We start from the raw sequence: 25,000 nt of genomic DNA, 5'->3' as shown, positions 1-25,000 counted from the left end.
ACTCTGTCTAATGTCATACGATTTTACTCATCAACAAGGGGCATCCTGGGGAGTGAATGGGTTAACCATTGATCTTAGGATTTGGACATTTCCTGAATTTGTGACGAGTACGCCAAAGATTTCACAACAAAGAAAAACATGGGAAATTGACTCAGACAGCCTTCCCCTTGGTAGGGATTTTGACACGTATGCATTGCTCTAGGGTTGGGAATTTGATGCTTGCTTCTATGAAAATGACAAATTTCCCTGGGTCACACCAGGCCCCCCTCCTTACCTCTTCCACACTGGGGCAACCCTGGGGCTTAACTTGGTAGGTGCACAGGTAGTCCAGGCTCGGAGGGTAAAAATTATACGGATTTATATGGGAATCCTGATAATAAACACTCGAAAAGATATTTACACGCAAAAGCTCCCAATAAAAAAGCCGTACATTATTTTCCTGGTGATTTTCTCGCTTTTTGTGCGGTTATTTGGCTGATCTCACTTTATTTATGTACGAGTGACAACCCAGGGAGCTGAGAAGTCGCTTAATCGCGTTAAATCAATTAAGTACGCCTTTTATTTTCATTAAGAACTTTTGCGTTGAAATATCCGCCTGTGCATGTATTACAATCCTGTTACAAATCAAGCAACGCTGCATGGGAGAGTAAATTTCCTTAAGTCAGCTCTTGAATGATAATCGAATGAACCCACCTTCATCAATGCCATCTCGCCGATCAAGGCAAGGCTTCTTTAAAAGTTATAAAATTAAACGCAAATCACAAACTACACTAACCGCAGTGGTCACCGCAGTGCCGAGTGCTTCTTTGAGCCCGCGTCACTATTAAACAGCTGCTTGTTGTCTCGACGTCATGACAAACAAAGCGAGAATAATGGCGGCGGTCAATTTTGGATGAATTTACCGCTAAGCTACTGATAAAAATGGCCGATTCGGACGATGAAACGTCGACAGATCATCAGTTAAAGTTTGTTCTTTTAGGAGATGGTGCATCGGGCAAGGTAAATGCATTGATTTAGTTTTTGTCAAAGCCCTCCTCAAGAGACACAAATGTGCATTGATAATCCACCAATTTGTGAAACATAAGCTGAAGTTTATCATGATCCTCATCTTGTTTGCTTTACTGCTATCTTTGTTTTCTGTCAGACATCCATATGTGTTAGATACTCCCAGGAGAATTTCGACAGAGCTTATAAGCAAACACTTGGACTTGACTTCTTTCTTGCAAGGATAGTTCTACCAGGTACGTATACATGTCAAACAAAACAGTGACTAATGGTTTACAAGTAAGCGTTCTCATTTTCGTGCTAAATCATTCAGCATTTAATTACCCTTTCAATGAACCTTGTTTATGTTTTTTTAGGGAACGTTAACGTCACTTTACAAGTGTGGGACATTGGCGGACAGACTTTGGGTGGAAAAATGTTAGACAAATATATCTTTGGGGCTCATGTAAGCTTAAATTTTCTTAGTGTATTGTATTTCGTTGATTTTCAACGGAATTCCACCTTAAGATCTTAGTGACCTTCCAGGCTCCAGTAAGTCCAAAATACCCGTTGTTGAATTTGACCATGATCCCTGTTAAATCTTTTTCATATAGTGTAGTTATCTTGAACGGTCTGTGACACATTTGGTGACTGCTATACATAATGTTGCAAACACATACTGTCTAGGGTGATCTGCAGGTTGCCATGGGTGGATATGTTTAATTTAACCTCATCCTAGTCTTAAATTAAACGAGTTTTAATCCCAAGGAGTTTCCTGTTGAGGAGTAAAATTGTCTGGCATAGGACGAAACACACAAGTGTCAAAGGGGACAGGTTCAGTTCAGTTCATTTAGCCACATTACATAAATAATTATACATGGCATCTGACAGGATGCAGCGATGCGGATCCGCATAATTCCTATATTTTCCGCATAATTCCGATATTTTCCGCAAAAAAACAGAAGAAAAACCTGATATTAGTGATAAAGCAGCTCCTTATTAACATCCTCAGAAACATAAAAGCCGAAGAAATTGACTGTTTTGAAACGCTTATTTTCCTGAACATTGAAGAAAACACACCATTTCGTTCCAAAGATCGTAAGCAGTTTCCGCGCATTTCGTTCCTACAATGCTTTCCATTGGACGAGAAACAGTTACACTTCAGCAAATGACGTGACTGATAAGAAACTAAGTAAATGATTGAGGGAATGGATCGCGCTCCAAAGGTATTACAATTTTGCTCCATTATCTCCAAAAAATTCATGACGAGAAACTAAATAATTTTTTATCGCTTTATTTATTTTACCAAAAGTTGCGGCAAAATCCCAACTGCTAACCCTTTTATTTCAACGGTGAAAGCTGGTCGCAAATTGGTGACTCCTAAGGGCAAAAATTCAGTCACAAATGCGATTGTATTGGTTGCAATTTCGATAACGGATTTACCGTAAGCATGTAAATACATTGGACGGGCCTAATTATTAGTTTTATAACTTGTTTAAATTTCCGCATAATCCGGTGTAATTTCTGCATAATCAACGCATGTTTCCGCATAATATGGCCAAAAATTTCCGTGTTATCTTTAATTTTTTTCCGCATCCTATCAGAAGCCATGATTATATTACATACACGTTAGTACAGCATAAAAAAAGTTGACACATGGCAAGGGAGCCCAGAAGAAGCCTTGGAGCTTATAGGACCTGGACCCCCTTGTTACTACAAGAAAAAAATACAGTATATAACAGAAAATGCTTACATTGAGTGACGGACTGTATATACTACATAACTAAATTACCATTGGGTATAACAAGATGTTTTCCTTATTTTATACTAGTAGTAAGTAGGGGAAGGCATTAAAATTTGATTAACAACATGACAAAATATAGTTTTTAATCTTACATTGAAAAGAAGATAATGAAGGAGCATTTAGAATGTGCAAATTCAGCTTATTGAAGAAACTGGGCCTTGATACATAATGGAAAACTATGGTATTTTAGTATGGCAATATGGGATATAGAATTGTTTCAGAAGAATAGGTTTTGGATTGAACGTCCATGTTCACCCTTGAGTGGCTCCCTACTGGCACATAAATTGCTTAAGCATTTCCAGCGCGCGAGAAGCGAATTCATTTTTCTGGCCATGGAAGCATAGAGTGAGCGCAAAAAAAAAAAATGGAAGGGGAGGGGAGGAGAGGAGAGGAGAGGAGAAAGAAATGCATTTCCTTCACCTCCCCTCCCCTCCCCTCCCCTCCCCCTTCCAGGGATGGAAATGATGGCCGGTGATTGGTAATTATGGATCAAATTTGCCAGCCAAGAATGAAATAAAATAATAAAATTTCACAAGAATCAAATCACATATTACCTGGACATAAAAACACATTAAACAGAGCTTTTATGGATGCTGTGGCTCTTAAAAGAGCTGTTGTAAATGGAAAAATGCACAGTCTCAAATTCAGTTTCTCCTCAAATTCATCCAGTTTCACCAGCATGTTCATGGTGTTTGCATTCAATGAAAAATAGCAGTGGAAGACAGGCAAGAGATTGTGGGAGCCATTGGCCAGCAAACTTTCTAACGTTTCTCGTACATGTAGCTGAGTTTCCATTTCCTTCAGGTTTACTGGTAAATCAAGACGTTGATTGTTGATATAGTCCTTGAAGTTATCTATAATTGTAATGTTGTACATAAACAACTCTGGTGTATGTGACAAAAACCATTCTGCAACTTGTACATGTACTGCAGATACTCATCCAGTAGGGGGGTTTTTAGACTTCATCTAATCATCAGTGACTATCTTTAACATTGACTTGCTTGAGAGAGGATTTCTGTGATTTACATGCGCTGTATTATAAGCTGTTTTCAATCCCTGACTGTAATACTATTACTTAGTGTTGTCAATAAAAAGCTCAGTCTCACAAATTTCTCCAAATAATTAATAATTAATATAACAATAATTGGTGGTTGGGGGGGGGGGGGAGTGGTTGTCGGTATATGAGGGGGACTGGGCAGGAACCAATGCTGGATTCAAGTCATGATCATTTACACCCCAAGCAAAAATCACCTATCACCTATCTTATTCAATCCCTTCCCTCCCCTTTTTGCACTCACCCTATACTTGCGCCGCCAGATAAATGAATTCGATTCTTGTGTGCTGGAAATGCTTGCTGCACAAGCTAACACATAAATTGCCTGGCTTTTGACAAAGTAATAGCGTTCAGTGGCAGTCTTGCGGGAGGGAGACGTTTAAAACTGATTAAAAACAAAACAAGCAAATGAAAAATCATACAGTTGATTCCAGGTAGAAACCTGATGGGGCAAACCACAAGTAACACTGTAGTACATACAATATTTGCATTCAATCTGTATGGGCACATACAATGGCTTGCCCAAAAAAATATTACATGTATACATTGTAAAATATACGATACATTGTTCAAACATGTTAAAATATTTTATTGCACTTGAATACTATACAGTGCAATGAGGAGATCTGTATCAAAAGTTAATGAATACATCTAGTTAGCTGAGCAGGAGTTTGTATTTAAAGTTAATTCTACTGTTTTTAAAATAATGTTTTATTCATCAACCTCAGCATATTTGTGTTGGAGTTTACAGAGGAGTACATGTGACTCAAATAATACTTGCTGATTGGTCATAACTTTGATGAATAATTAATTAATCTTACAATTAATAATAATAATTATTATTAACTGTAATATTAATTAATTATTCATCAAAGTTATGACCAATCATCATCATTATTATTATTATTATTATTATTATTATTATTAAAACTTTTGTTGCATGCCGTTCCAAAATAATTATAGAACATCATATGTTTAATGGATATTTGTTTGTTTTCAGGCTGTTTTACTTATTTATGATGTGACAAATCAGAGTAGTTTTGATAACCTTGAGGACTGGTATGATACAGTCAAGAAACTTTGTGAAAGAGAGGGATCTAGGATGCCACATGTTGCTCTAGTTGCAAATAAAAGTAAGTTATCATATGCCACAGTCATTGTTCATTTCTCTTTAATTATATGGCAAGCTCCTGTGTTTGAGTGAGCAGTTTTTAAAAAGTCTTTTCCATGCCTGAGTAACTGTGTGCTGTAATGTTATGCCAGGCCCCAGATTCTGAATAAAACTACTGTAGTAGCATTTTGACAAATGAATATTATTATTTTGTCCTCATGTCATTCTTGGAATATGCTTTTTCCATTACAGCATACTGACTCAAATCTCAACCCCTGCTTTAAAGATTAGGTTCAATTCTGTTAATAGATCGTTTTCACTGTCACGCAATAAAAAAATAAACCGAAAACCATCCAGTGGAAAAAGTCAAGAATTTGTGATGTTGTAGAAGATAAATGGAGAAGACAATTCTCCAAGTTTTAGGCCTGTGCGTTTCCCCAAACTTCAGATATTCGTCGAAATGTTTCGCAGAAATTTACAGAGCACAGTATGAAAACGCCATGTTGGTGCACATCTGTGGTGCACCAATATGGCGGCCGGAAAATAGTGTCAACGTCTGTCACTTACTTTGGCTATCTAGGCGAGTGATCATCTGTACTGAACAGACAGCTATTTACCTAAGCACTTTTCCTAATGCTTTAAATTCTAAAAAGGCTCAAAACCATGAGATAAATATATATTTCTCAATAAACGCGATCGTCGCCTCGTGTCACGCACCGCTGTAACTCAGAAATTCAAAATGCTCTGGTTTCCAAACGAAGCACGCTATTGAGCTTAAAATTGCAAATGGATACAAATTTACCGCCTCTTATGCCTGATGAGGATAAAAACTTTCGTGGCTCTTTAGTTTTGGATTTTAGAAAATGATGACGTCACGTGAAAACGATCTATAGTAAATATTATCTTATTTACCTCTTTATGAGTTTGTGCAAAACTAATAAATTTATGAGATAGGGAAGCCTATTGAGAAGCCAAGGGCTTATGTCACAGTAGTGGACAAATAAATTATATAAATAAAATAAATAAATAGCAAAATTGCATAAACTTAAGGCGAGTGCAAGGCAATCTGTAGGGTGGAATTTTGGAGTCAGTTTACCCCTTGCTTCTCTTGGCTTTCTTTTTTTTTTTTACTTTTTCTTTTTATAAGCATGATTCATCCAAGTCATTTGTCCTTCCTTTTCTCCAAATTTTAATTGGGTCAGTTTTAACATTGTTTTGCAAAATTTGTTAAATATCATTTCGATGAATGAAAGAAAAATTGAAAAACCAAATCAAATAAAAAAAATGACCCCCCCACCCCAAAAAATTATTATTATTTTTCTAAAATTCATTACAAAAATGTATTAATGGCAAGGGAATAAAATAACTTGGGAAGAATTAAAAAAATAATAATAATACCCTTTGAATTCCCTAATTGACAAACTGCACTGTAAAAGATTATTAGTTTTCATAGTTTCAGGGGAGTTGAGTTGGTCAAACTTGGACTTGATATTGAAAATGACCAAAAACCAGCATCTACAAAAAAGATCTAATTATTGAACAAATGGGCACTTTAAATATTATTCTAATTTATACTTTGTATTTTTTGGTAAGCTGACTTGGAGCATCAGAGGGTGGTGAGGTCAGACAGGCATGGAAAATTCGCCCAAGAGCACGGGATGTCAAGGTGATAATACAGTAATACGTATGGGTTATTGACCAAGCGTGAGGTCAAGATGACTGGATATTGGCCAAGTTCTTTTTTTGCGTGTTTATGGATCTTGCGGGACCAAGCGAGAAATCCCGAGCGGGCAGTATCGCTCCATCTTGCCCGCTGGGGTAGCCAATCAGAGCGCGCGATTTGGTTCATCTTGCCCGCTCACGGAGCTAGTCATATAATAAACATGTAATATTGTTCTCCTTATGTGTGAATGCTTCGTTATAACAATAACAACAATAGAGAGATTTAGCATCGCATTAAGTAAATGTGAAATGGCAAATGGGAAACAAAAGTGTGCTATTTACCCTAAGAGTGTGAAAATTATCTAATTCTACTTTGTAACTTGTCTCTCCCTTTTGAGAAATTTCTTGATACTTGTAAATGTGTGTTGTAGGTACAGTAACAGGCTAGAAATAAACTTATATCAAACACGTTTCGTCCATTTTTGGCAAACGCAAATTGTGGTTGAACATTTTCCGTAAATGTAATGCTACATGACAGTAAATCTCTCTAATGACAATAATGACAAAAAGGAGAGGGGAAGTGGTGATGATAACGACAAAAACGTTTTTTGCATCAGTATTGTAGTTATTATTAGTAGTGGTAGTTAGATATGTTTGCTATTATAGTTGAAATTATTATTGTTCACTCAATGTATTCTTGCTTTTCAGTTTTTATGTCTCTGCAAAGACTGCAGATCAGGTAAGTTTCGACCAGTATACAAGATTTGAACCTCAATAATCAAGACCTACAATGTATGTTGTCTGGACTACAATTCTTTAAAATCAGTGTTTTTTCAATGTGGTTTCAGATCAGTCTTTGTTTTCAAAAAATAGCTGCTGAAATACTCGGAATAAAATTAACAAAGAATGAAATGGAACAGCAGTCTGTATCCTTTGATAATACCAAAGTCAGAATTTTGGACCAACTACAGGTATTAAAATTATTAATTGATTGCTCTGTATCAGGGAGAACTTTCAAGGATAGGTAGTGTAAGAGAAAAATTAAATGTCTCTTTCCCCTGCCATGTTGGGCTGTTATGGAGCAGAATCATTGCTGTGATAATAGAGAAACACTATAAACAAAAAGGCAATCAGAAAGTTAGATTTACCATAAAAGCATTGCTTGACAGTAAAGACTATAAGAACTGCTCAGCATGTAGAAGATTCATTGCTGTGGATACACAAATTTTGTAAGTTTGTTTTTGTTTTTTGTTTTTTTAAGAATGAAGTTTTGTTTTGTTTTATATGTTTTGTCTTACATACTTTTCAGTGTCCCGTTTCGTACAATTCTTTAATTCACTACTTGCACAATCCCTTAATACAAGAAATGTTTTTTCAAGGAAAATCTTATGCATTCGCAGGCTAACCATGACCCCTCTCCCCCCCCAACCCCCCCCCCCCCCTCAACAAAAAGAAGAAAGAAAAAAAAAAGAAGAGCCAGAGCCGAATCCTGTCCTTTGAACAAAGGACTTTGTTCAACCTTTTTCCTGATGTTGCAGTTGTTTGTATCCCAGCTCCTTTGCTAGTGAGAACTAAATTTAACTTGCAAGTAGTCATCTCGGATTATTTAAGTGTGTTCGGCAATCGTTAATTGACATTAACAGATGAAGGAGTTGTGTAGAAATTGTCATAAATATGTACACTCAAATATTAATGTTAGCCCAACTATTTGTCATACATGAGTACCCTGTGCTACCAGTCTTCAAAGTGCATTTTCCTTGACAACTTTTCACTATACAGAGAGTCATCAAAGCTGATATTATTCAATATGGCAACCATGAAATGCCCTCCAGAGCAGCTCCTTCGCAAACTAGAAGTTCCTTTTGCTCTTTACAATAGATAAAAACAAAATTTAATGCCTCTTAATCTTGGGAAGTACTTCACTTCACTATTATTAAGCAAGTAAGTAAGAGTCTTGAGATGTACAATTAGTATTGAGACGAAGAGGCTCATTAAGTTTGTCCTAATTTTCTTTAAATTTTAATGTACGAATTTTCACTGTACTATGCAACCCCTAAAGCATTTTTATTACTCAAACATAACCAAATGGGAAGAAAGCTGTTTATGGTGATAATGTCCTATGCATTTCAATTTTTTTTGTTGGAGGTTGGGGGGTTAGTTTTTACAGTATTTGATATTTTGTCAGTGAGTATGGACCACTGTTATACTAGAATGAGTACTTTGGATATTCATGACAAGGAAGCCCTGTGAGAGATGGTCCACCAATCACTGCCTGTCTACAGCTGTAGCTATCTAGGATGATAGAGCGGTTTACAAAATGTGTTTGTTGTGGTTTTCTGCTACCAGGCTTAATCTTAGGCTAAACATTCTTCATCCAGTCTTCTTGGTCATTGAGAGATAAAAGCGTCACTTCCTTGCTTAATTAATAATGCAAGCTGCATTAATTTGGTTTTCATTGTGAGTAGCTCGTGATTGTCGACATCAGTTGTCATGAACTTTTAATAATATTAGTTGGCCAAAATACCTATGGCTTTCTGGTGCTCAAGATGTCCAAAAATCCAAGGATTAAATAGAATTCAAAGGTATGACTCTGTGGTTGTGCTACACACGGCTTTACCGCTGAGCTATTAGAGAGGTTAAGCATGACGTTTATGCTAATTGACAAACGTCGGAGTGAAATTAGGGTTTTGTCAGAAATCTAAGAACCCTGCTTGATATTAGCTCATTTCTGTCCTGTTAGCTCCAGATATCAAGCAACTTCTCAAAGGAACGAGACAAGTTAAAATGAGAGAATTTTCACGCTTTTATGTTAAGCAGGAGCCTGCCGTTTCCCGTTTGCCGTAAAACGTCATGCTTAACCTCTGTTATTAAAGCTCTCTGGGAGTTGGTCAATATTATTGCAATCAACTGGATTGCTAAGGCTTCAGATATTGCTTTGTGGTAGAGCAGAGTTCAGTGCAGTCACTCAGTCGTGGGTACAAGTTCCATCAGTCTGATTCCTGCATCGATACTCTTTATTCTTCTTTGCTTTTGCGGAAGTTGCCTGGTTAACTGCAATAACCTTTTGCAAAGAAAATTGTTTCATAATCATAGTTCAAGTCGTGGCTTTCATCATGATGCGAATGCCACAATGGAATACAGGTCGTAACATTTTTCAAGTTTGTATGAAAAGTAAAAGAGTTGACGTCGTTGGACGAGTGACTACAACTATGTACGGTATATCATGTTTGTTTTGGGTGAATTGAACCTATGTTGGTAGTTTAGGTCAATAAAGTAGAATAACACTTAGAACTATGCAAGTTGTAAATAACTGATTTCAAATATTGTTGTCAATAAATTATGATGATTTCATGTCTCTGTGAAGAGATCGGCTCTATCGTGATTGTTTAATTTCGCTTGGTTAACAAATCTTAGGGTCACAGCCTAAGGGACCCCATCTTGTTCAACTGGAATGAATTGAAGATGTGTGTGACCTGATAGGGGCAAGGGTGTCTGAAACAACTTCACCTAAAGCCAAACTCTATAGGTGCTGGAGTCTTAAATAAAGCAGTTTAGTTTGTTTTGGGCTGGGTTTAAAACCAAAGTGGTGACTTTGACCAATTCACTACTGGCGTAGACAATATCAATCAACCATGATGCAAAAAGAAAAACAAATGTGGGATACAATGTGTGTACAAATGCAATCTGGAAATTTAATTTGATATCCTGCCTTTTGCTTTGTTTAGAATAAATTTGGTTTGATTAGGTCATTTTGTCTGTTTCGTTTCAGAAAAGTCAGTTGCACGCGCGTGCTGTGCATTTGATGATATCCATCTCGATACTTCGGCCAGCTTGGAGTCACCTTGTTCTAACTCTTGTCAAAAACCGATTCGGATGGAATGATTTAGCATTACTGGGTTTATGAGGGGGGTGCGGCCCAGTGCTTAGGGCACTTGCCTTGATATCCGGGCCACCCGTTCCATGAACCACTCGTTGAATTTTGATCCTGGTAGTCCCTATTTCAACTGGTGGTTTGCCTTCTGCCAGCTGGGATTTATAGTGTTATTGTTCTGTTCTGTCGTTTTTTTGATCGTGTTTCATTTGGCCTTGAAAAGCCCCAATGGGAAGTTGTCAATTAAGAAGGGGTTAGTTTACACAGGAACTCTGGTGCTGCATCAGCGGGGAGTGCAACACAAATACTTGGTTTTATCAAACGAGTTAACTATCGTAAGAAAGATTTGTAAGCTTTCTAATGATGGTGAATGTGCCTTTATGATAATACGTTTCGCCCCCTAGCGAGTTCGACTCTTCCAAGTTAGCCCCACACATCTCGAGTTCGACCTCTTTACCCAACCGCATGATCCACCGGACATATCACTATCCAGCGGATAAACACTGGCAAAACCAATTGAGTTATCCACTGGATAGTGAATTATCCGGTGGATAGCACTATCCATCGTTTGAACATGCAACTGGCGCCTGATCGTTTTCTTGAAGGGTAATAAGTAAAGATATCCCGCCACATAAAGAAATCTTAAGCGGCGAAAGCGGTTAGGACTGGGGTCGAACTCCAATCTTGGACAGAATAAAATGGAACAGAAATGCCCCCTCTCCCCCAAATCAAGGATGAAGGTGCGTGAAGGCCAAAACGCGCCATTTTCCCATCACTGATTTTGGGGGGAGGGGTGGTCTCAATGTTCCATTTAATTTGTCCAAGATTGCAATCTTGGACAGAATAAAATGGAACAGAAATGCCCCCTCTCCCCCAAATCAAGGATGAAGGTGCGTGAAGGCCAAAACGCGCCATTTTCCCATCACTGATTTGGGGGGGGAGGGGTGGTCTCAATGTTCCATTTCATTTGTCGAAGATTGTAGCCTGCGAGCAAGCCCCGAAAGCCGAAAGAGAGCTTGCTCGCAGGCTAGGGTCGAACTCGAAATGTGACCGAGCGAACTTGGTGGGGTCGAACTCGCTCGTAGAGGGGCGAAGCGTTCGTAATTCGCCTTTATCGACGCGTTGGATAAAATTGACCATCGGACTACCGACAGGAGGTAGTGGGTTCAACTCCGGCTAGACCAAAACCCAGGTTCAAATAACTGAGAAGAAAGTGCACGCTGGTTAGGCTCAACAGTCTTCTTGGATAAGGAGCATAAACCGTAGGCCCGCCTCAAGGCCGTTGTTCGTAAAGAACCCTTACAGCAAGGAGAAGGGCACGAAGCTCCCTACTTTTTTGGTCTTGTCTTGTTAAGGACGCATTTATCGCTTTCCTTTGTCTGGTCCTCACCACTCACATTCAAATACTAAAACAAAATACAATTCTCATTCCAACTTTTCTCTCTCCTTTCAGACGTTGCGCAATATTTGTAGATAAAACAAATGCGGTCCTGTTTATTGCTCTAAAAAAGCATTTGATACAAAAGCTAGATCTTTATGGTTTCAGAGGCACTACTCTAAACCTTTTAAGAAACTATCTGATAGAACACAGGTTACTGTATGACTGTATTTATCTGATGCAAGAATGTATGTTGATGGTACTAACCTTACTTATGCATCAAAAGATCCTGATGAGTTGGTTGTTCTCTGACACGTGACTTAGGCAACCTTAAACAATGGCTTGATTGTAATCGCTTAAGTCTTAACGTTGCCAAAACTAAATGCTTATTCATTGGGACTGGGCACAAAATCTCGCTACTACCTAATAACTCAGATATTTGCCTTGATGGGTGGATGAAACGCTATCGTGGGGTCCTCATATCTCTGAAAGGTCTCTAACGTGCTTGCAGCTCCAAGAAGACTTAAGCAACTAAGCCCCAATCAGTGCTCATAACAATCTACAAATCTCTCATTTTACCACATCTTGATTATTGAAGTGCTGCCTGGGGTGGTATCCGTACTGGCTTAAGTAATAGACCGTATTCATAAATGGCGGCCAATTTATAATTCTTTTGTCGAAGTGCAAGTTAGCCTACCAAGCCTCGACACCATACAGTGAATTGAAAAGAATTCTTGCTCTAAAATGAGGCTTGGTAGGCTAATTTGCACGTGGACAAAAGAATATAAATGTGACCGCCATTTATGAATAAGGTCTATAAACTCGAAAAATTACAAAACAGAGCTTCTCGCATAATAGCCGGTGCTGCCTGGGATGTAAGATCCTCTTACATTCTTTCGGAACTAAACTGGACGAGCCTCGCTGACAGACGTTCCAAATAAATGAAAACTCTTATGTTCAAAACAGTGAACGATCTACTGCATGAGCACATATTCGAAAGATTCGCGAATACTAATACTATCCATACTGATATCCATACGTGACTCAGAGCTAAATCTGTTCATCCCAAGACCGAACTCAGAAGCTCCTAAAAAGAGTTTCCGTTACAGAGGTGCCATTACTTGCAACCGTCTGCTTAGCGAGGCAAAGCAGGCCACTAGTTTGAATAATTGTCTTGCATTCGTTAATTATTAATTAATTAATTAATTAATTATTTAATTATTTGATCGTTATAATGTTAAATCTGACAATGGATTAGGTTATACTGTAAGACTTTATAAGTAAATTTAAGTTGTAAGTAAATTACACTTAAAGGATTTAGGTAAATTAGATTTTTAATTTCTTAACAATTATTCCATGAGCGCGCGTTGGATATGAGTTGGCTATAACCAGTCTCATATCAAACAAGCGCGAATGGAATAATTGTTTTATTAAATTCCTTAAACTCCAAAAGTTTGGAAGTACGAAATACGAGCGAAAAAAGCGAGAAAATCCGAGCGAAATCGCAAAAAAACTTGATGAAGATACGATGTTATGGAATACAGGGTGGTCAGACAGACGCAGGCTGATAAAAAAAAAAACATCTCTTACCTTTTCGCGTACTTCTAAACGTCGAAATTGATCCAAACTTTTTTTTGCTCTATTCAGAGAGAAATTTCGCTTTCCAGCGAAAATAATTTCAACTTCGCAACGCTTAGCGCAATCATTTGCCTTATAAGGTCAAACTAAGGTATATGAGCTGATAACCGAGATTGAGTAAACCAATCAGAGCACGAGAAATGCATTAACCGAGGTTGAGAATTAAATAAAAGCTGTTATTCTTCTATTTTTATTAGTAATCGTTGATGTAAAGCACGGCTCCATGGGACAGCACTTCTTCGTGAAATGGACTCCGTGATGAAATAAAGTTTTGATTTGATTTGATAACAGGCAAAAAAAAGCTTAAATCAAACCGGTTTCTTTTATTTTAGGCAAAACGCAAATATCATGCTCACGTTTGCCATCAGCTGTAACGCAATGCTATATCGAAGTAACAGCCACGGTGCTTCGCAAGCCCATTTTATAAAAGTATTGGACGTCCGTTGGTTTCAGTTATACATTAAAATTTCAATATTATCAAAAATATATCATCAAAACATATATTTGACTACCCTTATAAAAGCGAAGAAACACATCTTAGCTGGGACCATCACGGCTCCGTTTACGGGGCAAAGAAACTTCTCTCGTCCCCTCGCTACTTGGCGAGTAGCAGCGTGTTCGTTTAATTGTTCTTTGTGATCGCTTTATCTTTCCTTCCCTTCTCTCAACTGCTATACCGCTGCCGTCGCGGTGACGTGCTCTAGGACGCCTCATCTGCCCACTAGGACGATTAGTTGCACGCCGTTCATCTTTCCGAGGGCGTCCTCTTCCACGCTTTTTGGTACCAGATTTTCTCGGCCCTTTGCCAGTTTCATAGCGTGGATTTCTGGCCGTTTCATCACTATGCCGTCGTTGGCGCACTTTACGACCTTCCCCATCAGACATTTCACTTTCACCTTCTTTGGTGCTTCTCCTGGAGCTTATCCTTGTGGAGCGCCGTCTGCCTGACTCCTGGTCTTCTTGCGCGTGCGCGGAAAATAAATCTTGATCCTCATTTTTTCCACGTTTATCTGCCCCAGTTACACAAGCCCTTTCGCCCTCACGCTCCTCGTAAGATTCACTTGCAGAACTAATTTCTTCATCAAAAGATGACAAGTCGCTTGTGTGAACCGATGACACCTCGGAGATGTCCGATTCCCCGTCCGAAGATTCACCTGTTGAGGAAACCTCTTCAGTGATTTCTTTTAACACAGAGGAAGACTCTAAGAGGGTTCTATCAGAGGCCGATTCGTCTCTAGCTGTACTGCCATTCTGGCTGTTTGGAGAGTCTTTTTCATCTAGCATAGTCAGATTCTGAGATTCTGACATCTGGCTGTTTTCTTTACTTATGTCTCTAAACTCATTCAACGCTGGCACCTCTTCCTTGCTTTTGCTGTCTGCTGGTCTTAGCTCTTTTCTGCTGTGATCTGCAGTTGTTTCGCGTCTCGCCCCTTCACTGCTTTCCGTTTTCAAATGCTCTTTCCCTTCGCGATTGTTTTCCGCTTTTGCTTCCAATTTTACAGCTGTCTCCGATTCTTGAGGATTTCCCACTTTCTCACTGCTTTCAAATTCTTTGATTTTGTCTTCACCTACATCCTGCACCAAGGTATTTACATTACGATAGTCGACAAATCCTTCGCTTTTTTGTTCAACCTCCATTGTTTTAAGAAAGTCGCCACTCTTTTCGGCTCCGAAGGCAAGTTTTAAGGTAGGTTCTGTAGGCAGCTTTCCCGTTTGCTCTTTTTCAAGATCAGCGGTAAACTTCACCTCCTCTTGAACTACTTCCTTCCATTGCAGCTGAAAGATGGGCTTCTCCTTGCACTCACCTTGCGTCTTCCCCCCTACCCCCTGTTTTTCATCGACAATTTTTTCATCTTTGGCTTTAACAGCGGAACAAAAAGTGGAATCATCGATGTCATTTGTTTTCTCAACTTTCACGTCAATTGAGTTTGCAACATCAGCTTGAGAATGACTAATTTCACTTTCTGTAGAGTACTTGGTGTGAACCAAAGTTTCACAAGTTTCTTTACGTGTGCTGATATTGTCATCTGTGACATTTCCACTGTCTTCTACAACAAGGGCAACAGGAGAAGAACGTCCTCCAATTTGATAACTTCTTTCCACTTTAACTCTAGATATCCTCGTCTTTTCATCTTTTATTTTGAAAAAATTCGCGTTTGGATTTGGAGGCTCTGTGATCTGTCTGAACTCCTCTCGATTCAAGCTTTCCACCTTTGCTCTTGTTGTCTTGGTATTTGTCTCTTTAGTTTTACTACTGTCCTCGACTGTGTCCTTTTCTCTGAGGCTCGGACTGACAGATTTCCCCTCATCTGCTCTTGCAAGAACACCTGGTTTTGCTTGTGCTGAATGAGTTTTCTTCGCATGATGGCCAAACTTTGATGCTGTGCCACCCTTTGGAAGTTCTTGAGATCCTAACTTCCCCCTTTCAGCACTTAGACTCTCTGATGTCTTTGAACCTACGAAAGAAGAAGGATTAAAAAAATGGCATACACGATTGAATGCCATTAAAGCAAGTTAACAACAAAGAGAGCTTGTATTTTGCATGGCAGTCAGGGGTTCTTCCAGATGTTTATCCCCTATTGTGATGACGCTAAGCAGTGACAACAAACATGCACTGTGACTGAAATGACAAGCACACACAACTTGTTGGACATTTTTGTGATTTTTGTGTGCACTCAAGTGATTCACCAGCATCGATGTGCAGTGTGGCTGCTATAACTTCAAGGTAGTCATTATGTCACTGCAATCCTTATCAAATGTATCTTTGCAGGATGCAGATCATTTCAAATAGACTACAAGCAGTCCCTCTTTCGCTGCTTAGTTAGTCGAGTGTGAGAAGAAGACAGGCACAAGAAAAAATGGTGGTGCAAAATCTAGATTCCTCTTTTTGCTTGCTTCTCCTTGGATCCAGATTTTGTGCTGCCACTTTTTATTGTGCTCAACTAACTAAGTGTCAAAAAGAGAGACTGCTCATAATAAACCCTTCACACTGACAGGGAAATGATATGCAGAGGCAGAGGCTTAGATTTCTACCAGTGATACACCGGTATCCAAGCATGTTATTTGTTTAGAGTTATTTTTTCAGCATGGTAGTATTTCCTTGGCGTACAGTTTTTGCTCTTACGATGTACCTGTGCCTGATGAAGAACTGGGTACTGGAATAAGCTGACTAATATCAGATATCACTTCAGGTGTTGACAGTTTGGTCTCCTCTTTGCCATCCACCATTTTGTGTTTGCGCGGCTGTTTGTCTTGTTTCTGAGGGTTGTTCTGCATGTACAAATAGTTTTGCACAACTCCCTCAATACGAGTATGAAATGCCTTGGCTTTACTTTCAACAGCTTGTGAAATCAGTTGCTTGACACCTCGGTCTAACACATCTGATCTGTAAAAATAGCAGTACATACATGTAATAACTATAGCTTTCGTTAGCTTGGGAACAGTGCCAGTAAGGTAAACTTTTTCAAACAGCAGGTGGTTCATAAACTAGCAGCCACAATTGAGACACATTGCTTCCTGTTAATTATCACTGTGAGACATGAGACTGTATGTGATATGTATGGTTATAAAAAATTTAAATCCATTAACAGTTAGTGTCATGAAAGCAATGAGAGTCTAGCCCTCCCCGCTTCCCCCACCATGTATTGGAGTATTGGAAGTAAGTCTATTGTGTCGTTTAATGAACCCATGCAGCCAGTATAGAAGGAGGCTATTCCAATCACCGTCTCTATGAAAGCCCTGGTTCAACGTACAGTAGATTTATGTGTGTTAAGAATAATGGTTACCATTAGCCTCATTGCAAAAAAATAGAGACCCTGAGGTCGAGCTGCAAAGGTGAATGCTGTTGCCATCAGAACTTTGGAAGTTGTTACTCACTGGTTTACGTGTTTTCGTAGGCTGTCCCTAACTTGATTTTTTGGCAAAACATCGGACCACGTTTGTTTGGAGAGGAATGTTGCCACATGACTTTCTACCCTCTGCTTTAGTTGTCGATAAGATTCCTACCGGTATTTGAAAAAAAAAAAGCAATCATCAATGATTCAACAAATGGCATTTACGGCTTTTATTAAAACCTCTTTAAGGCGCCGTTGACATATTCACTTTATCCCCACTTAATGTCAACTGGATGTTTAAGGGGGGAGGGGGTAATGCCTTGGACGTTAGTGCAGTGCACTCTTGAACAGTAGCAAACTGACACTTAAATTCTACATTTTACATTGTGAACTTTTTTACTGTATCCTAATGCACCTATCAATGTTAAGCCCCAGGGTGGGGAGGGTGGGGGGGCTGACCCAGGGTAATTTGAAATTTTCATGGAAGCTAGCGTCACATTTCCCACCCCTGGGCACCTACAGACTGCCAAATTCCACCATCCCTGTGCGCCTTCGGATCATCACATTCCTGCCCTGGAGTAACTTTTTTTCATTACATTCACATTCTTGGAACACCAATGTTCTCCACTGTCAATTTCAAATTCCCTTTTAACAGCTGATGGAAATTTGCTGTGTAACACCAAACCTTTCCACTGCTCACGGTACTGAAGAACCTAACATTATCAAAACAACATGAACGACATTAACCAGCTTTTGAATAAATCAAGCTTGCACAATGATAGAGTTGAAAATTTATGAATATGTAGAAATATACAAAAAGCAATCATGAAAAAAAAGTAGAAAGAAACATTCTCATACTTGTGAACACTTCAGGAAGGACTGATAGCATTGATGGTCCTTATTTACAAAAAGACAAGACCAGGGGTGGATCTAGGGTAGAATAAAGCCCGGTTTCCAAAATAATGAAAAGTTTCTAAGGGGGTCAGGGGGCATGCTTCCCTGGGGAATTTTTTAGATGTTAACTCTCCAAAAGTCCCCTTTCCCACGTTTCTGACTGACTTCAGTAGAACGGTGGAAACCGGTATGGATCCGCCCCTGAAGACGGATTTGCTTGCCTTTCTTTCACCCATGGTATCCAGAAAAATCAGGAAAACCAGAGAAGTCCCATCAAAACGAAGGTTGAGGATTAACTCATCTCCAGGTTCTCTCCGTGTTCCAAGATGGCGGACATGTCAAATTCCCAACCATGGGGTAACGCATACGTGTCAAAATCCCTACCCAGTGGAAGGCTCTCTGAGTCAATTTCCCATAGGTAGACCCCCCCTCCCACCCTGGGGCTTAACATTGATAGGTGCATAAAGCTCTCGCCATTTTTCTTCGGCCGATCGAACAACACTTTCCTTTGCAAGACGATAGACTTTTCATACTTAGATATTGGGTCTTTGTAAATCAGGTATCCTGCACGTTTGGTTTCTTTCATAGTCGTTCTGAACAAGGTTAGTTGTTTTGACATCTCGCCGAATGAGGAAGAAAGCTTGTGGCATCAGAGTAGCAAAAGAGTAACACATACATGAGGGGGAAAATGGATTGCCAATGGACCACAGGGGGTAGTAACGGGGTCAAAGAGTCGCAGAGGTGACAGTGTTAGCAGAGTAGTTATTTGACATTTGCACCAAAGAACTGAACATGTACACATGTACTGTGATAAGAAGGCGCTCGGGATGTTTAGTGTGGGCTTACACCATGTACTACCCCACAGGCTTGAGGTCTGTTACAACAGGGTGTCTGACACTTGCAGAGACTGCAGACTGCAGACTGGCTACAAATAGCGCTGATAAACAGTATTTAAGTGTAAACAACCATTTCAAATAGCGCTGATAAACAGTATTTAAGTCTAAGAACCCATTTCAAATAGAGCTAACCGTTTTAAAATGGGTTCTTAGACTTAAATACTGTTTATCAGCGCTATTTGAAATGGGTTCTTAGACTTAAATACTGTTTATCAGCGCTATTTGTAGCCAGTCTGCAGTCTGCAGATGTCAGACACAACAACACGGGGGCTAGCGATTCTGGCTTTTCCTTTGAATACTGTATTTAGAAGGAGATACAAATAGGATGTATAGGAAAACGCAGTTGTGCAGGTAGGAGTTTTTTGTATATGAAGTTCTCGCCACGTTCTTAAAGCAGTCAATTTTATTGATACCGGTCGTTGACCTCTCCCTGTAGTAAAGGAGTTAGGACAATGTGCGAGTCAGCGAGCCGGGGAGGGGGGAGGGAGGGGAGAGGGGGGTCTGACCTAAACGTCCAGTTGACTTTAAGTGGGGATAAAGTGAATATGTCGACGGCCCCTAACAACAGACAATCACTGAAATTAAAAGGTTAGACTATTTGCAAAACAAGATGTTGCTATAAATACCAATTTGATCCATAAACCAACCTTTTGTTCTAGTTCTTCAATACAGTCACGTCTAAACTGGTCAAAGATGCCCTGTGATTTCACATGTTCAACGATTTGACGCACTATTTGATCAAGTTGCGCTGGAGGTTCAGCCGCCATCTTGAACCCAAGAATCGTAAAGCTCGACCCAGTCTCTTTCGTGAAACTGGAATGTTGAAAAAATATATATATATTCATGTTTGCCAAACAGAAGTGCTCTGTTTGTATGAGCTCTTTCGCAGAGAAAACACGAAGGGAGACTCAATGAATATAGAGGTGGTTGCGTCTTTTTGTTGTTTAGTTTTGTGATTCAAATGACTGACGCGGGAAGTTAACTTGACAGCCATCATTCGAGTCGATCATTCTCTTGCTTTGGGACAAGGACAAATTCTCTTTTTGTGAGGTTCGTTCTTTTCAGAGAAGTGAATTTGATATCTATGCGATTGAAGCAGTGGAAAATCAATTTTGTTTACCTACTGAAGTGGAAAGCAGATTAGTGATCGGACTTAACGGGGCGTCAGTAAAACAGAGTTGAAAGAAGCGATCGTCATCATGTCGGGGGGATATCGAATGCCAATGCCTGCACCTCCTACTCCTCGTGGTTTGGAAGCTATTTACTCTACTTTGAGACAAATATACCCTGACCAACCAAACCCTTTACAAGTTACTGCACTAGTTAAGTATTGGTGAGTGTTTGTTTTTATTCTGCATTAGGTTAAACCTTGTCAATGATGAACAGTGTTTCCGTTTCTACGCACAGGCCGCGGTTAGGGTTACGATGTGTTGAGATTTTTTCACTATGGGACGAGGTGATATTTGAATACAAATTGAAAAATCGACTCTTCAGTGCTGGTTGCTGGTACTGTCCTGGGAGATTGATATTTTTGTTACACACACACTCCCGCAAAGGTCACACTGTTCTTGTAATGTTGATATATTTGTAAATAGTGCAAAATACTGGAAAGGAAGGGAAAGGAAAGGAACTTTATTTAAGTGTCTAGTCGTTCTAGTGCTGGAGCACTAATTGGGGACACTGTAAACTGAAATTAACAATTAACACAAATCGAGTCAAATGTTGGTTTTTGAGGAGAGGGGAAACCGGAAGTACCCCGAGAAAAGCTCTCAGTGCAGAGTAGAGAACCAACAAACTCAACCCACATATGGTGCTGAGTCTGGGAATAAAATCCAATCCACATTGGTGGAAGGCGAGTGCTCTCACCACTACGCTACCCCTGCACCCTGACCACGTAAAAAAAAACATCACATAGAGTTTAGCGTCATTGAGTGTATTCTTGGGTGTTAAATCGCCAAATAAACATTGCTGACACAGTGGCTCTCAGAAATGAGCAAAGCTATGAATTCCCTCGAAATTGTGCACAAACTCTTTGAAAATCGCAAGATCAAAGGAAGCTGACTGGTTCAGGCCCCCCTTCAAAAAATGATTTTGGCAGCCCTTTTATCTTATCCTGGGATTGTAGGGGGAGAGAATTCAGTGGCAGGCGTGAGGTGATGTTGCTTTAATCCTGTGACTCCCAAGCCAGCCTGAACTGGCCATACTTAGTATTTTGCTCTGTCTAACGCCAGACTATTTTACTCTGTAATGCCAGACGATTTTACTCGTCAATGGGGAACCCCTGGGAGTCAGTGGGTTAACATGGAATGATGCCCTGTGGCACGTTTGTATATACTGCACAAGGTGGATTTAAACTGTTGGTAATGAGCATATATGAGGCCTTAATTGTTGGTTATGATATTGAATATTAATTTCTGGAGGTGGTAAGGGCCATCATCTCTTAACATGGAGACTACCTACAGTATTGATTTTCGTCATGCTTATGTTTAGACTGTTTTCCACACCACCCTATAGATTCATTGTGATGTATGACAGGCCATAGACCCTTTTCCTTTCTAGGCTTGGTGGCCCTGATCCACTAGATTTCATCAGTATGTTCAATAACCCAGGAAGTCCAATGGATGGTATTCCATCACACTGGCATTATATCTCATCTGGACTGTCAGATCTTCATGGTGATGGGCGAGTGCATGAGTAAGGAACATAAGATATTTTTTGTGCTTTTATATTGTTGTCACTGGTAACACATTTACTTTGGCCCATAATGTCATATAGTTTTTGTACGTGTGTCAATGGTACTCTTGCTCTTCACATGGGTCATAAAATAATATATATAATAATATTGAAAGTTTGAGGCCATGATTTACAGTACATACATGTACAACCATGGAACTTAGAAGAAGGAGGTGGGAAGTCAGAGGCACCATTGGACATCAGAGTTAACGTCAGAGCTCAAAATAAAGGGAATTCCAGGTTGTCCCTGTTTCAAAAGCTGGGCAACTAATCCCGTAAATTTGGTTGCCTTGATAAATGCTTGGTTGCAAGAACATTAGGAAACCCCCTACGATGTATGCCATGTTGAGTGTTGGATGGGTATCCCATAGTTCTAAGGGTGCATCCTGTGCATGTGGCTTTTTGGGTGTTACCACGACAGAACTGATTAATTGATTGATTTCCAGAAATGCACAAAACTTTGATTGACATTTTTTATCCCTTGAATTTTTAGGTTTATCACATAGAATTCCAGGAAAGATTAAAAACGCTGTTTACCGTTTGGAAATATCTGCATTAGTTCCAGAGATATTTAAGTTTGAAGAATGTGTAAAATATGCAAATGAGAGGACTAATGTTGTCATTCACTCAACCAAATATAACATCAAGTATGTAAATAAAGCTATTTCGGTCAATTCGCAGGAGAGACCATTGAAACTTGGTATAGGCCAATTTTAAAAACTTGAATATCTCTGGAACAAAAAGAGTTCTTTGAAAATGGTAAAAAAGATTCTTCTCGTAGAGACTACAAGCTTATGTCTTAAAATGGCTTAGATAGAAAAGACGCGATTTTCATCATAGTAGCACTTTAATAAGTGGAACAGGCTTAAGATTCAGTTTAGTTAAAACCACATTTTTAAAAGAAGTCAGTCAACCCCTAACCAGTTTCAGTACAGTTTAATTAAGTTTACCAGTTTCAGCAGTTTTAAGCATTGATTTGTTCAGTCTCAAGAGTTTGTAGTTTTCGGAAACCTGCCACAGAAATCAAATAGTTATTATAATGCAGTCTGTATCATCATTAATTGTAAATAAAACATTGATTATCTAATTCACGGTCTCTTCCGTAAGTCGTCGATACTCCAGCTGTCCTTTGGGGGAGTCTGGGTTCAAATTTTAGCATTTTCGATCTCCGTTGCCTACATCTTTGTGATATTATCTCTTGCATTTTCCTATCTGAAAATTCTTTGTAAAAGCCACAGTTATTCAAAACACAGGAAAACGCTCAGCTACTGCAAAATTAAGTATTGTTGACTTCATATCAAACATTGGCAATGGAAAGCTGGTAAGTGGTCCAGGTGCTGCTTATGTAATTAAGTTTTTCTTTTTGGCTGGTTTGTCTGTTTTTTTTTTCTTTGAACAACCAGGCTTTTCATTTTGCCAAAAACTGTTTGCCCGATAAACTTTCTGGTCATCTTTGATGAACAAACGACTGCTAATCTCGAGCACTGTAACATTATTGTAAGATCTGGCTTGACTGTAAATATAGCCATAAGGCAAGTGGTTTGCATCTGGACTGTTGGGATGCTTGATTCACATAGTTATTGTCAGAAAAGTACACAGCGGACAATCCGATGGGGTATAAGATAATTATGGCCTTAAACAAAGCAATGAACAATCTTGAACTGTATCATTTGTAACCATAGTTGTTTGAAAATATAATATGTGTTAAAAAACGTATCTAATCCGATTTTAAAAAATTAGTTATATATAGATAAAAAAACTAGTCTTAAACTGAATTTTTGGTTGCAACTGCAGCCTTCGAACTTCAGGGTAAAATATGCAGTTCTGAGTGTGAGTTTGTCATTTAAATGAACTTTATCGTTTCCCCTGGGGTTTCATCAAGGTTTTGTAAACAGAAGACAATGGCTTTCATTCATTCACTGCATTCTTGTCTTTCGTAGAGTGCTTTGATTCCCGAAAAATTCTTTTGTGTCAGTTGTTAACATTATTTTTTATGCGTCTTGTTTAAACAGGGTAGGCAGGCGCGAAAGTCCAAGTGGGTTTGGCTTTGAGCTCACATTTCGTTTGAAAAAGCAGGTTGGTGAGTCTTCACCCCCCAGCTGGCCAGCAGAATTACTGCAGTCTCTTGCGCGCTATGTTTTTCGAACAGGTAGAATAAGATTTACTTTCTTAGTTAGTTTTGCTAAGTTCAGGTCAATTTATAATCTTTCCTTTTTAAAATGGTTGATGTTTTATCTTGTACAATAATGTAGGTATAACAAATGTGTATATCTCCTTTTGCAAAAGGCATACATGTATGTAGGATGTAGTACGGACAAGTCTACACTCTGTCTTCATAAAGACTGTAAACCCACAGCTGGGTGCTTTGCCGGGTTTGCAAGTCATCTATAAAACATTGACATTGTTTCAAAGTACTAACTTTTCTCTACAAGCCGAAGCTTACCACTCAAACCCCAAACATTGAAACTAATCAACACAACAAGTAGTGTGATTTACATGTGGATGCCCCCCTTCATTTCCCCAAAATCAACCAGAATTTTAAAAAAAACAAAACAAAAAAAAAATAATAGTAATAATAATAATAATAATAATAATAATAATAATAGTAATAATAATAGTAATAATAATAATAATAATAATAATACTAATAATAATAATAATAGGGACCTTTAGATCACAGGACGGCTACGTGTACGAGTTTTCCGTTCTGATGGGCAAAAGGCATATATCATGCTCATGCTCAATACGGAAAACTCTAAGTTGTCCTCATCCTACTATGATAATCTAAAGGTCCCTATTATTATTATTAGTATTAATCAAGTTTGTAAAATGTGGGTAACTATTTCATAATTTGACCTTCTTCTTTCTTTTTTCCTTAGACAGTTACACAAAATAATGTGAGGCTTTAAATGTCACTATGTATAAATAGATAAATTGTATTTTAAACTCACTTTTTGTAGAAAATGCTCTATATAGTGGAGACCATGTTTCTTGGCACTTACCTTTGGATCAAACTCCTTCTGCTGCTGGACAGTACAACTGCAACCCATCACACATTCAACACATGCTAATGGTCGATGACCCTCAGCTACCACTAGTTACAAGTCCCTTAGGATCAGTACGTTTTATCCAGGTTGGTCTT

At 39.0% G+C, this 25,000-nt stretch overlaps 4 protein-coding genes across 8 annotated transcripts in view; 2 read left to right on the top strand and 2 right to left on the bottom strand.

The window, feature by feature from the left end:
- LOC138044001 (transmembrane protein 53-like) overlaps nt 1-823 on the bottom strand; it is a 28,137-nt gene extending 27,314 nt beyond the window's left edge. For all 5 annotated transcript variants that reach the window (XR_011131378.1, XM_068890574.1, XM_068890576.1 and 2 more), the window contains exon 1: nt 694-823. Coding sequence is in view for 4 of the 5 variants with exons in the window: in XM_068890574.1 (XP_068746675.1) it covers nt 694-708 (15 nt within the window). In the remaining variant the exon portion in view is untranslated. The remainder of the gene's footprint in view (nt 1-693) is intronic.
- A 17-nt stretch (nt 824-840) lies between these two features.
- LOC138044004 (ras-related protein Rab-28-like) lies at nt 841-9,978 on the top strand. Its single transcript, XM_068890579.1, has 8 exons — nt 841-999; nt 1,145-1,241; nt 1,362-1,450; nt 4,843-4,975; nt 6,547-6,619; nt 7,324-7,354; nt 7,464-7,541; nt 8,395-9,978. The coding sequence occupies exons 1-8, from the start codon at nt 922-924 to the stop codon at nt 8,491-8,493; spliced, it is 678 nt and encodes a 225-aa protein (XP_068746680.1). The 5' UTR covers nt 841-921; the 3' UTR covers nt 8,494-9,978.
- Nucleotides 9,979-13,678: 3,700 nt separating this feature from the next.
- LOC138043998 (biorientation of chromosomes in cell division protein 1-like 1) lies at nt 13,679-19,970 on the bottom strand. Its single transcript, XM_068890569.1, has 4 exons — nt 19,773-19,970; nt 17,379-17,503; nt 16,634-16,887; nt 13,679-15,958 (listed from the first exon to the last, which is right to left on the bottom strand). Exons 1-4 carry the CDS (start codon nt 19,968-19,970, stop codon nt 14,040-14,042), a joined length of 2,496 nt encoding a protein of 831 aa, XP_068746670.1. The 3' UTR covers nt 13,679-14,039.
- A 277-nt stretch (nt 19,971-20,247) lies between these two features.
- Nucleotides 20,248-25,000, top strand: part of LOC138043999 (suppressor of fused homolog) — a 9,776-nt gene continuing 5,023 nt past the window's right edge. Inside the window, exons 1-4 of the mRNA XM_068890570.1 lie at nt 20,248-20,458; nt 21,685-21,819; nt 23,871-24,007; nt 24,819-24,991. Of these exons, the coding sequence (XP_068746671.1) occupies nt 20,325-20,458; nt 21,685-21,819; nt 23,871-24,007; nt 24,819-24,991 (579 nt within the window). The 5' untranslated portion in view covers nt 20,248-20,324. The remainder of the gene's footprint in view (nt 20,459-21,684; nt 21,820-23,870; nt 24,008-24,818; nt 24,992-25,000) is intronic.

The sequence above is a fragment of the Montipora capricornis genome, chromosome 3, assembly GCF_036669925.1.
Source record: "Montipora capricornis isolate CH-2021 chromosome 3, ASM3666992v2, whole genome shotgun sequence".
In the NCBI taxonomy this organism is placed as follows: domain Eukaryota; kingdom Metazoa; phylum Cnidaria; class Anthozoa; order Scleractinia; family Acroporidae; genus Montipora; species Montipora capricornis.
This window is presented reverse-complemented; position numbering and strand designations above follow the sequence as displayed.